We start from the raw sequence: 13724 nt of genomic DNA on the forward strand, positions 1-13724 counted from the left end.
AATCCCTTAAACCCTTCTTAGCTAGCACTTGTATGGAAGGAATTTAAAATCTAATGGTGAAAACTCAAGATCAAAGAGAAAATTGAAACTAGAATTGGAAGAGCTTTGCTTGGTCTTTTCTCTCAAAAGCCACGGCTGAGCAAGGAAGAAATGAAGATATTTTTGGACCAAAACAAGATAAGAAGGAAGAAAAATCGCAGGTCAAAGCTGCTGTCCCATCAGAATCCAGCCAGAATCTGGCCGGATATCCGGCCGGATTCCTGGCCGGATATGAGGCAGAAGCTAAAACGTTTTTTTTTTCAAAAAAGCAAGGCAATCCGGCCAGCTATCTGGCCAGATTCCCGGCCGGATTCAGCCCCTGTCTTTGTTTTCAAAATTTTTCTTTTCCAAACTCACACGCCGCATTCGTCCGTACTTCCCACAGATATATATATATACTTTCACACAAAAACACTTAGTGCAACCAAACGCACGTTCATATGTATGAAATGAAACCCTCCTTAGTGATAGGTAACAAATTCTTTTCATTTACAAAAATAAGAGAAATAAGCATCCAAATAAATACGGAGAAAAGGTAAAAATTTAGGGTTCTCACAGAGGAAAACCATTTGGAGTGTGGCTATTCATGAAGTCCTCTAAAATTGCTTGCTGCGAATTATCTAAACATTTATCTCTGCTTAAATAGTCAAATGCGGTTCCAGGAAATTTCTGTATCAATTTTTCATCGATCTGATCTACAAAATCATTTTTTGTAGTTAAAATTGCTCTATTAATTAATGAGTATGTATTTTCAGAAAATATGTTGAAGTTTGGATAGACAGTTGTAATCAATTGATTTATGGATTCTGCTTCATTTGTATAGCGAAGAAGCAATGCTTGAGAGATGTGAATACTTTCATTTTTAACTGTGTTTTCTGTTCCATTACCTATACGAAGAAGGTACTTGCTAAAATCAGGATCTAATCTTGCTCTCATGTTTTCCTTCAATTTTAATTTCTGTAGATGAGGCCAAATATAAGATTTTACAAGGCTAGCTTCGATAAAGTCTGATTTTGACCCTTTTACAACTACCGACAGAACTTGCCTAAAATCACCACCAAATACCATCACTTTTGACCCAAATAATTCAGAGTTATCCATTAGGTCTCTAAATAAACGATCTACTCCCTCAATTCCTGCTCTGTGTGTCATGGGCGCTTCATCCCAAATGATCAATTTGGCTTGTTGTAATAACTTTGCCAATGAGCTTTGTTTGTTTACTTTGCACATGTTGTTAGGATTCATGTCTAAAGGAATTTTAAATCGTGAGTGGGCTGTTCTACCTCCAGGTAAGATAGAAGTAGCTACTCCACAAGAGGCCGTTGCCAAAGCTATACATCCCTTTGATCTAACTGCAGCTAGTAGTGCACGGTACAAGAATGTTTTCCCTGTTCCCCCAGGCCCATCAATAAAGAAACTCCCTTTGCTGTGTACAAAAACAGCATCTATGATAGTATCAAATGCTACTTTTTGATCTTCATTTAATTTAGAGATAGCAGCAATATCTTCTTCATTGACTTTAAAGTTTAGCTCAGAATTTGTGTCTCTTGTACCTCTATCCATTTCATCAAACTTTAAGATTCATGGTACTAATCCATACATATTAATGTTTTTTCCCATTGATTCTAAGAACTTGCTAATCTCATAGAGAACTTTATGTTGGACTTGATCGTTTGACAAATTCAAAGTTCTATTGAAATCTTCTGACATAGATTCTTTGAATTTTAACCATAAACTTCTTGGATCAGCAGGAGTGAAGTAAACTAATAGGGTAGCAAATAGTCTTCTAAAGCTATATGGCATGTGGTATAAAGCTGCTTCTTCTAGGCACTGCTCTTGAGGGTTATTGGATTCAAATAATCCTCTCATTATTGCTGCTTCTCTAAAGGTATTAACATAAACACCATCGACAGTTTTCAGGTCATCAAATGATGTTGGCCCTTTTACATTCAATAACAATAATCTTAAGAAGTACCTCTCACCCTCACTTGGATTTGCTGTAACAATTCGGCCTATTGAACCTCTTTGTTGCCTAATATCCCATATACGTTTACTAGGTTTCCACACAAAATGTTCAGGAAATTCTTTGTATGTGCATTTCAATGTTTTGGCTCTCTCATCAGTAGCATTCATATGGAAAAATTCAGTTAGCATACTTTTCTTAGCAAATTTACTTTTCAAAAGATCTCTAAGATCAGCATCATCTTTGAAGGTCAGAGATTGGTAATTTTCAAGATGTAGCTGAAGGTTAATGACAGCAGGATGTGTTTCAAATAAGGGAAATCTGTAAATTCGCCAAATGGCTTCAATAGGAGAAACCCATCTTGCTGATTGGTACTCCTTAATTTCATCTATCTCTTTAGATCTATCATCTGAATTCACAGCAAAGTGTATTTTATCATGTCTCTTATATATGTACTTATAAGTATACTTGACTACCTTTATTGTTGAGCAAATTTCAACATTCATATGGCAACTGAATTTTGCTAACAAGTAAGGATTATATGGAACCACCCATCTATTATCCAATTCATGGCCTCGAACTTTTACCTTTTCTCCATTACTCCTCCGCCTATATGTTGGATAAGAATTTTCAGATTGTGTAGTCTTTTGTGCCCACTGTTTAGGATAATGATTTTTGCATTTTTTAACTGTTGTACCTTGCATACACACATTATCTGCATTTTTGTCGCCACAAGGACCATGCATCATGTGCTTGCGAACCATTTTAAACAAGTGTGGTTGCTCTTTTTTGTCAAGAATCTCAGCAGAAACTATGTGATCATAGGATTCCGTTGAATATAATTTAGACGCTGGGTGTAAAATTATTAAGAAATGTGCATGCGGCAACCCACGTTTTTGGAATTCAACAACATAGGTGTAAGCAGCTACTTTACCCAATACCTCTTTTTTAAACAACTCTTCTTTTAAAATTTCTAATTTGGCATGAAAAACTCTAGCAGAAAGATCAACACGGTTTTGAGACTCATCAGTGGGCAGTAAGTTTTCTTTGATTTCTGGCCATGATGGGTTACAAGTCATTGTTAAAAAAATGTCAGGTTTTCCGAATTTTTGAACTAAGGCCATAGCATCAACATACCTTCTTTTCATATCACGAGGACCTCCTATAAAAGATGCTGGCAAAATTACTCGTTGCCCTACTTTTGAACCTCTACATTGGCCCTCAACTACAGAATCCATGACACCCTGTAATTGCTCAGTCCTAATTTGTTGTTGCCTATGCCGGAAAAAATCAAGCCTTTGACTCTCAATTTTTACGTACATGTCCACTACATACTGTTGACATGCACGGGCAGTATTAAGAATACTTGGTTTATTTTTCTCCCTCATCTGGAACCTATATGCATAGTATTCACGCATGGACACATTCTCCTTTGAATTCTCAAAGTTCTTGAAAGCTGTTTCAAAAAATTTTAAGCTTCAATTTACATTTGGTAAACTAAAATTGTATTCATAAAATTTGTATTATATTTAAAAACAACTAACCTTTCTCTTCTGATTCTATTATATCTTCGGCAGATCTGAAGCTTGTTAAAGTTGCAGTCTGTTGATGATTTCTAACTGACTTTTTCCTTTTTTTTGGATTACCAGTGCCAGATCTCTGAATTCCAGGTTGCCACCCTGTTTCACCAAAGGGAAATAGAAGTGGATACTGCAATGGATCATAATAGCCATAGTAATATTGAATTCTACGGCTTTGACCCTCTTTTGTGTATACTTGAATGTGTCAGCATAGCTGTCCCATGAGTTTTCACCTTCAACCCACAGTGCAGCTACTTGGGATACTGTTGGCTTGTTAAAGACTCGCTGATCAGTTTGACAGTAAGATTTCAAGACTATTTGATAATTGTCCAAGTCTGGAACATGTCTCAGGCTTCGGAAAAAGCAAGCATACGGGTTACTTTTCATGAGTTCCATGAGTTTCACCACTATGCTCTCAGTTAGTTTTGTTGAAAAAGCCAATCGATTTGCGATTTCATGTTCAGTATCATGAAAGTATAACTGCAAAAACATTCCTGATCCTTCATGGGGGATCAATTGATTTATAAAATGATACGTTTGGCCCTGAATTTTAAAAGTATATATTCCATTTCTTCTTTGGCAAAGCGATTTATCATAGTTAACTCCAAAAGAGGTGAAAACGAACATACTATTGTATGTTCTTACATAGGTTCTGAAACAAATTGCTTCTTCAGTTTCACCAGTAAATAGCTCTATTAATATGTCTGGCATTTTATTCTCTTCTAAGACTACTTCTCCATCAGAGCAACAAAAGTTTGCAGACTCAGAATAAAATTTTTTGGCTCCGCAGTATTTGCAATTCTATTGCTCTGGTAATCTATCAGCTTCCAAGCTTATCGAAGATAATGCCTCAATTCCCTTCACTACCCTTTTACGTTGTTTGCGTACCTTGTTTTGTTTCCTAATCAAAGCATTTTGGTCTTCCCCACAGCTTTTAACTACATGAATGGATCAAAAATGTCATTAATATGATTTTTAATATGTTGAAGTTTTACAACTTGTTTTATTATGTAGAAGGAATAAACCTGAATTCTGTTTACCCCTTCGTCTTGACATATGTTTAGCTTCTCTTGAACGTTTAGGTTCAACTGAATATCCTATATAAGCAATGGTGATCAGTTTTTGTCAATGGGATCGCCACTGTTATATGATCAACAATGGTGATCAGTTTTTTAGCTAACCTCTTAGATCCTCCATTGCTTCAGAAAGCAAGCAATAGCAGGAGTTGCAGATGGGTGGTTGGTCTACAACATTGGCAAATAAGGTGATCACTTTTAGCTAGTAGCTACGGAGAAATCTCGGTTGGTAATGTTTGTTTCAAGAGGAAAGAATAATTAAACTTAGCAGTAGGAAACAATAACTAAACCTGAAGATTGGGTCGCTTTAGAATGCTGACACTTTTTTATCCGTCGAGTTGTAGAAGTAGAACATATTTTGTAGGTCTCTTTTAATATATCTTTGGATATTTGTGAATTATAATATATCTTTGGATATTTGTGACTTAAAAATGTTTTTAATTCTATGTGGTTCACCTTTGTGATATGTTGAAAATTCTGAAACATGCTCCTTCTGCCTTCGATTACCTTCAACTTTGTCTCCAGGAACTAAATAGATTGTGAAAATGTTATGCCTATATGACATCACAATAGCCTAAAGGAAAAGGGATTACAAAAATAACCTGCCTCACTGTGGTGCTTATGACCACAGTTAGGTTCCTGAATGCGAAAAGCCTGCTGTAACAGTTGCTTATTACTGGTGTGCTCATCATCTGAGCATAGAGAGAGAGGCAAAGGTAGTTTAGTTTACAGCCATACTTGTTGGGAGTTATTATAGAGGTAGATGGGCCTTTAAATATTCACTATAATGTAGTATATACAGCGCGATACCTTTTCCTCTCAATACTAACGAGGAGGTAAAAGTAGTCTTTGTCTTTTCTTTTTTACTTTTATAGGTATCACGGCATTTTTTCCGTTCTATTTCTTTCTGCTCCTCAGTTAAAGAGGCATATCTTTGTCTAGCCTTTTCGTTACGTCGAGCTTTTCGGTCAAACTTTAGAAGGAGCAATGTTTCGATTCATAGTGGGTTGCTATGGAAATGTTGGGTCAACTAACAAAAGTGGTTGGAACTTGAGGTTTACACAAATTTGAACAATTCGAATGAATCCTAAGACACAAGAATGAATCCTAAGACACAAGCTTATTTGGAGTATACTTCAGCACAGATTCAGCCTACAAATATTAACCACTTTTTGCTACCGAATGAACTGCAGCTGCTATAAAATAAGGAACAACTACAATACTAATTGCTTATGCTTTCATGTACATACACGTGTCATGAAATCCATGAGCGATGAAAGAGCAAAAGATTTTTTAAATGCACTACATAATACTCAAATCCAATGTAAACAAAAGAAGATTGCCAAACAAGCATAAATTGTAAACTAACGGAGATTTCCAAGTAGGCATGAATTCAATGGTAAACACAGTCCACAAAATCATTTTTAAAAAAAACAAAACAGCTATTCCTGCAAGTTTGGAGAAAGGTAGAAAATGAACTAACCTTTTTTAAAAAGAAACCGATAAAACTTGATCTTGATGAGAAGAGTCTGAGCCTGCATGACAAAAAAAATAATTAACTTGGTATGAAAGGCCGGAATTAATAAACGGACGAAGGATGCAGATGAGAACAAACACATCAGGTCTAAGAAAGCATGGTAATTCTTTTTTGAAAGCAAAAGCCAAAATCAAATGGGCAAAATTACTTGTATACGAATCTCACCTCAATTCCAAGGAAATTCCATATCGGCGACCAAACATATCACAGAGAAACAGCTATATGTAGCAACAGATTTAACACCAACCAATCATAGAAGGAAAGGAGCGAAACGGAAGAAGATGGAAGGCTATGCGTGTAACAAATGCGGAAGGAGGAGGAAAGCCATAGGTGGCAAACGTGGGGGAGCTAATACTTCATCTGGTGGCTGTTTAATAATTAGAGCCATAAAGAAGAATAAAGTGGAAGAAGAAGCAAATAAGCGGAAACCAGACCTAATCGGCCAAGGAATTAAACAAGCCTAACATAATAAGAGGAACAGAAACTGACATGGGTGGCAAACTTGGAGAAATTAAGAGACCGTTTAACAGAGGGAGATGAAACTGGTGGAAGTTGAATTAAAAACCTCTCATAATAGTCATCAATAATCAAAGGGGCTTCGGTGAAATGTGCAAAGGGGCAAATGAGAAAACGGTTTTGGGTGGCAGAGGAAGAGAAACAGGGGTTTGACCATTTAATGTTAGATTTGATTACTGAGGTCCCTTATTCAGTGCCTACTCAGTGCTGTGTAATTAAGCTTAGCACCGGCCACTTCAGGATTGGCATACGAAGGATTATACTGGTGCATTTTACTTAGGAATTAGTATTCTAGATATGGGCTCATTTGGTAATATGAGCCCCTAAGCAATTAAGAAAGGGACGCATCAAAATAATGGGTCATAACGTTGCAAGCATCATGGATAAAATAGTCATATTAACACCAACCATTGCATTAACAACTTGTACAATATCAGCTCAACATCTCTACCTTGTCCACTCAATTGACAACAATATCCAAAAAGTACGGTTGAAACTTAAAGCTGAAATGAACAACGAAGATTTTCTTATATATATATAGGATATAAATTATCGAGACTTGAACGATGTGACTACTAAGCACAAATACTCCGTAGTTTCACATAAACGGAAATTTTGATCAATGGCCAAGAGCTGTGAATAAGGAATTTAAAGTAGAACTATTATCAGTTGAGGATCCTAGAAACTGATGTGGTTAACACCGCTTTCAATTTAAGACAAGGACACTTTGAATTTTCAGTACACCCTTCGAGTTGACTGAAGTACTAGTAGCATTTATGGGTCTAATGCATCGGAGTTAAATCATATTTGGATGAATCGGTGGTGGCATTTGTTGATGATATATCGGTATACTCTAAGGTTTGAGAAGATCACGAAAGATACCTGATAATAGTTTGCAAACCTCTAGAGAGCATCAACTTTCGTTAAGTTCAATAGATGTGAGTTTGAATGGAAGAAGTAACCTTTCTAGGTACACAACCTCTAAGGAAGGAATTGTTATTGACTCAACTAAAGTGGAAACTGTTTAAGAGGAAACGACCAAAGAATCCTACCAAAATTTAGAATTCTTAGAGTTAGTCGAATACTACCTTTGGTTTATCAAGGATTTACAAGAGTGCAAGACTTGACAAGTTAATTGAGATTCTAGATATGAGGAAAATTTTGAAAGTGGAAAATGTTTAATCGATGCACCAAGGCAGTTTTGTGATTTATATAAATGTTTTAAATGATGGTTTAGAATGTATACCACTGATACATCATGAATTGATTTTGTATACCTCTGGAAAGTTAAAGTATCACGAGAGAAAGTAACTCACTCATGATTTGGAGTTAGTGGCTGTAATAATAACATTAAAGAAGTGAGGACATTACTTATATGAGATAGACATGAGGCCGATTAAGTTGCCCTATGACTCGGAAGTTAAAATGTTATTAAAAAAAAATATATTTAAATTAAGTTTTGATTACTAGTTGAATGAACAGAAATTGTGAAGTATAAGTTGGAAAACGCAAGTTAGTGATTGGCTTGACAGGCTTAACCCTTAAGAGAATGATATTGTTTTAGGTGTGAATTTCGGGGCCGTTTAAGGAGGGGAGGATGTAAGAACCCGAAAATTTTCTTATTTATCGAATATTACAAGTTTACTTAAATATTTATTTATTCATTTTCTCCAAATTATTTATTTCGACCATTTAAAATCCAATTATATGGATTACACATCTTTTATATTTTTAAAGTGTTTTGTTGAAAAATTTATTTTTCAAAAAAATTCGTTTAGTTCGGAACAACGAGTACACGCCTTTCGAGGCTATACTTGAATCAGGAGTGTATTAATATTAGAGAGTTAAGAATGATCAATGGTAGATTAAAAAAGGTTCGTTGAAGAATTAATACTCGACTCATGTAACGACTCACAAAAATTTACCTATTTTAAACTCCAAATTCTAACTCATTTAATTATTTATCTGGCCAATTGCCCCAAATATTATTTTCTAACCTTTTTAGACCTAATTAAAAGGATCTATGGCTTAGTTATATTTTTAAAGTGACTCGTTTCAAAATTTAATTTCTAAAGACTCGTTAAGTGAAAATAGTGAATACGCGATTGGAGTAAATAATTGAATCGAGAATACAATAAGTTTGAAAAAATTGGAGACATGTACATTAGTCCTAAATTAGGTATTTTATGTTTAAGTGCTCAAATATTAGTTAGTAATATTATCGTTATAAGAATTTCTTAGAGATTTCGCGTTATCGCGCTTAAATTGGAAATACGCGTTTTTACGCGCGCTATTAATTGAAGGACCTTAGACGTTTACTTTGGGACTACTAAGAGTGAATAATGATGATATGAAAGTAAATACATTATAGGTTTAGTGCACTAGTGTAACAAATTTAAGAGGAATCGAGCACAAAACGTGCGCCTACGCGCACTATTGGAGAGTTGACTTTTGTACACTTGAAACCCACAATTGCTAAGCTTCTCACGGAAGCCTCACCATCAGCAAACACTCTCCATTTCTTACCTCAACACAACCGAACAGCAAGGGAAAGAAGAAGACCAAAAAGCTTCTTCATCTTTTCACTCCATCTTGCACCAAACTACTTCAAATCTCCACCAAATTATCCCAAATTTTAACTACACTTTGCTAAACACTTGGAGAGCAACTCAAGCTAGAAAAAGAGGCTCAGCTCCATGGTTTTCTTGAGCTTATTTGGCCCGAAAATTTCTGTTTGAGTCATCCAAAGAGATAATGAACGATCAACCTCTTAATTCTTGATTTATGGAAGTTAGATTACACTCATGAGTTCTTGGATTCTCATGGGTAGGTTTAAATTGTTGTAAAATTGGTGAGTGGGATCCATGAACTCCCACTTTGATGGAAAGACTGATTTGATGATTGATGATGAAATTAATGGTGGTTTAGTGCTTATATTAGTGGATTAATATTGAATTGTTGGTAGAAAATCAAACGAGGTGCTTGGAGCAAAAGTGACCATTTTACCCCTGTCTTGTCCGCCCACTTTTGTGCACAATTGAGAGGTTATAATGGCTTGATTATGTTGTTTACATGTTATATTAGTTGTGTAAAAAGTTTCATTGAAAAATAACTTGATTTGGTCACCCAAATGTTGGATTTACGACAGCTTAGCAATCTGGAAATGTATCCCGTATTCACCCAGACAGTGTATTTGTTTCGGTTATATCTTTTTACTCCGATGTCGGAATCGAGTGCCATTTGTGGCACTAAAAACTAGACATTCCCAGATTTCTAACGGTATAGAATGCACATTCCGGTTCCATTTAAGTGAGCCAAACCATTCATTTGAAATCCACTGTCCTGTTTCATTGCTTCCTGGAAAGCAGCACACGAGTTGCAAATTGATGCTCACGAATGAGCTGTTTATGGACAGATTTTGAAAAGGATTTTTTCTGAAAAAATATAACCTTATGCGTCTATTTTCTAACGCCACCAACCACGCTTAGTTCTGAGTCTAATTGAGTGATTTATGATTGAAATTCGAAACTAACTTTGTGAACAAAAACAGCGTTTTGGACAGATGAAACTAACTATGGTTTGGGACTTGTTATCCAAAGCTCCTTATTGTAAATCATCTATCGAATGTACCTTGAATATACTTCGGATATTTCCTACTGGAATGAACCATGTTGGAGATGTTCCTTGACCAAATGTTTGGAAATGGCAAAACGGAAGTTCAAATGCAGCTTAGCCTTACAATTTCTTGTGATTTCAACGGTTTTGTTAACCCACTTTCTGTGCTTATTTCTCCATGAAATTTGGTAGAGGAACAACCCTTATATGGTAGTATTATGTTGCTAATTTTGGTGTTATTCCGAGACCGTTTCATTTCTCAACTAAACTTCCAAAATTCGTGACTTGATTTTAGAAAATCCTTGTTTAACAAGGAAATTTGGATAACTTTGACCTACCATATCTTGGTGCTCGAAACTTCAATTCTCATTTCTCATTTCTCTTGTTTTGTTTAAAACCTGGATTATAACTCTAATAGAGTTCCAAATTTCAAAATCTAGTTCAAATTGAGTGAATTTTTGCCGAATTTCCAAAGTTGGCCAAAAATCAACCCCGAAAGCTATCTTCATGTTCAAAACAGCAACTTTGAACCAGTTTTTGAATACTTTCCGTCTGGAATCATGTGAAAGTGTATTCTTTGAACTTTTATTACCTTGAAAGAGGTTTCCAACGGTACCAAGTTTTCTAATTTTTGACTTGTAAAGTGTGAGATATGATTTTTCTAATATATCGTATCAAAATTGAAAATTTTCGAATATCAAGGAAATGGAGTTTTTCGAGTGCTCCTTATTCCTTCGATATTACTTGAATGTTTTATACTTGATTTCCAAGATGGAAACTAAATCTTTCTTGTACTTTGAAACCCCACTTGAGAGCTTTGATTTATGATAAATAAGGCTCGTTTCACGAGACTTTCTAAGATTGTACTATGGTACGATCTTCTTTAATAGTAGGGGCTTGTAAATGATAGTCTATTGTTAATTGCTCAGGCACACAAGAGGACCTTCAAGAGGATCCCACAGTGAACGCCTAAAGCTCCGAGGGACATTTCTTCCTCTTTTCTTATATTGGTGAGTGTCAAGTGTATGTATTATGTGATATATCTGCAAAGTGATAAGTGTTATATAAATTGAGATTTTGAAACCTTTGAGTCGAGTGTGTACTTTATCGCACTCGTCCTCATTTAAACAAAGTGAACTTGAGTTCGTGAAGTGAAGTGCTTACTTGTTTAAGTAACTTGTTAAGTGAATATATGTGAAGTGTTTAAGTGATTATTTATGCTGTGATTGCATAAGTCGTTGGAGTGAAACTCCTTGATACAAAAGTGTAAAAGTGGGGGACGCCCAAACTCTCTTAATGGCTAACCTTGGACTCGAGCCAGCATGGGTTTGGTCGAGCTCCTCAGTGAACCATGAGATTTCATAAGCTCGACCTATTGAGAGGTCTTGCTTGGCATACTCGCTGAAGTATCGCCTCATAAATGTATTGCGGGCTTGGTGTGGTATGTAAGGTTGAGAAAGGGAAGTGTAAGTGATGTTTCTACGGATTAAACCTACCCTGTTGACGGAGTGTCAACGCGTGGAGGTTCGTGATTGTGCAAGTGGAAAATAGCTCCTGAGAGCTCCCATATCCTTGAATTGTTTCTGTTTACTTTTCAGTAAAGTGCTCTTTATCGAATGGTTATTGTTTTAAATTGATTAATTTGAGATTGTTACTTGAACAATGTGCTTGCATGTGTGTTTTTGGCCTCACGAGCATTTTGCTCACCCTATAGATTTATTTTTTTTAACAGGTTTAGGCTTGGAATGAGATTCGGAGGAATTTCTCTTTTGTGTACTCATGTAATAGGGTTCCAACTCTTTTATCTAGACTTTTGGATATTGTATATTTTTGGGCTGTATTATAGAAACCCGATGTAAAGATTTGGTGATTGTTATCGACCGTTAAGTTTGAACGCTTCCGCACTATTTTTACGTATATGTTCTGGTTGTTGTCTTCTAATACCGCTATAAGGTTGAATAGAAATTGTTTGAGTCCTGGCGAGAGTTGAGCAGGCATCCCGCAGATACCCTTTGATTCACCTTAGGGAGAAGTGGGGGCATCACACTGACGTGTACCAGGAAGTACTAGATACCATGGCCCATGTGTTGGAGGAATTCGCAAACCTCATGCCTGCAGAGTTGTCAAGACAGCTGCCTCCTGGACGTGCTGTGGAGCACAGAATTGAACTGGTGCCAAACCTCTTGCCCAGGCTCCTTATCGTATGTTCCCGATGGATTTGGCAGAGTTGCGGCTTTAACTTAACGAGTTGCTGGATAGTCAAGCGCAGAAACTATTAAAGGCTCCGTACGGTACTCCAGTGTTGTTCCAAAAGAAAGCAGACAGAACATTGAGATTCTGTGTAGATTACCGTACCCTAAACAAGATCACGATCAGAAACAGGTACTCGATCCTGAATACGTATGACTTGTTCAATAGGCTAGCGAGAGCACGATTCTATACCAAAATCGACTTGCAGTCGGGACACTGGCAAGTCCGAATAGCCCCAGGAGATTAGAAAAAAATGACGGTGGTAACAAGGTATGGTTCCTTTGAATTTCTTGTTATGCCGTTCGGTTTGACGAATACACCTGCTATTTTTTGTAGACTGATGAATGATGTCTTGTACGATTATCTTGACAAGTTTGTTGTAGTGTACTTAGATGACATTATTGTATATTCAGAGTCCCTAGAGGAATATGTAGGGCACTTAAAAGACGTATTCTGTAAATTGAGGGAATATGAGCTCTTTGTAGAGAAAAAAGTATGAGTTTAGCAAGGAGCAAATCACTTTTCTTAGCCATGTGGTGAGCAATGGTCGGATCCAGATGGATCGCAAGAAGGTTGAGGCAATCCTTGATTGGCCTGCACCCCAGAAAGTCGCAGAACTAAGGTCATTCCTTGGTCTGGCAAATTATTATAGCCACTTCATCCAGGGATACTCAAAGATGGTAGTACCTTTGACGGACTTACTGAAAAAGGATAGACCATGGATGTGGGATTATGAATACAAGGATGCGTTCAAAATATTGAACGAAGCAGTCACTTCTGCGCCAGTGTTGCAACTTCCGGACTTCACAAAAGCCTTTGAAATGCACACTGATACTTCAGATCGTGTGATTGGAGGAGTGCTGATGTAGGATAAACACCAAATTGCATTTGAAAAGGAGTGCGAGTAGAGATATAGTATGCACGAGAAAGAAATGACGGCCGTAGTGCATTGCCTAGAGACATGGAAGCACTATCTGTTGGAAATCAAGTTCGTGGTGGTGACCGACATTGTGGCTAATACGTACTCCAAAACACAGAGGAAGTTGACCCCGAAGCAAGCTCGTTGACAAGAGTTTCTGGCCGAATTCAACTTTGATTGGATTCACAAGCTAGGAAGGGAGAACACGGTGGCCGACGCACTTAGGCAA

General features: G+C 36.7%; 3 protein-coding genes across 3 annotated transcripts; 1 reads left to right on the forward strand and 2 right to left on the reverse strand.

The window, feature by feature from the left end:
• Positions 1–591: 591 nt before the first annotated feature.
• On the reverse strand, positions 592–1602 carry LOC113724284 (ATP-dependent DNA helicase PIF1-like). Its single transcript, XM_027247202.1, has one exon. The coding sequence runs from the start codon at positions 1600–1602 to the stop codon at positions 592–594; it is 1011 nt and encodes a 336-aa protein (XP_027103003.1).
• Positions 1603–1620: 18 nt separating this feature from the next.
• Positions 1621–4293, reverse strand: LOC113724285 (uncharacterized). Its single transcript, XM_027247203.1, has 4 exons — positions 4212–4293; positions 3816–4082; positions 3547–3681; positions 1621–3458 (listed from the first exon to the last, which is right to left on the reverse strand). Exons 1-4 carry the CDS (start codon positions 4291–4293, stop codon positions 1621–1623), a joined length of 2322 nt encoding a protein of 773 aa, XP_027103004.1.
• An 8108-nt stretch (positions 4294–12401) lies between these two features.
• On the forward strand, positions 12402–13445 carry LOC113724286 (uncharacterized mitochondrial protein AtMg00860-like). The gene is made up of 2 exons (XM_027247204.1): positions 12402–12527; positions 13062–13445. Exons 1-2 carry the CDS (start codon positions 12402–12404, stop codon positions 13443–13445), a joined length of 510 nt encoding a protein of 169 aa, XP_027103005.1.
• Positions 13446–13724: the final 279 nt, after the last annotated feature.

Source organism: Coffea arabica, chromosome 2c (assembly GCF_036785885.1).
Source record: "Coffea arabica cultivar ET-39 chromosome 2c, Coffea Arabica ET-39 HiFi, whole genome shotgun sequence".
Taxonomy (NCBI): Eukaryota; Viridiplantae; Streptophyta; class Magnoliopsida; order Gentianales; family Rubiaceae; genus Coffea; species Coffea arabica.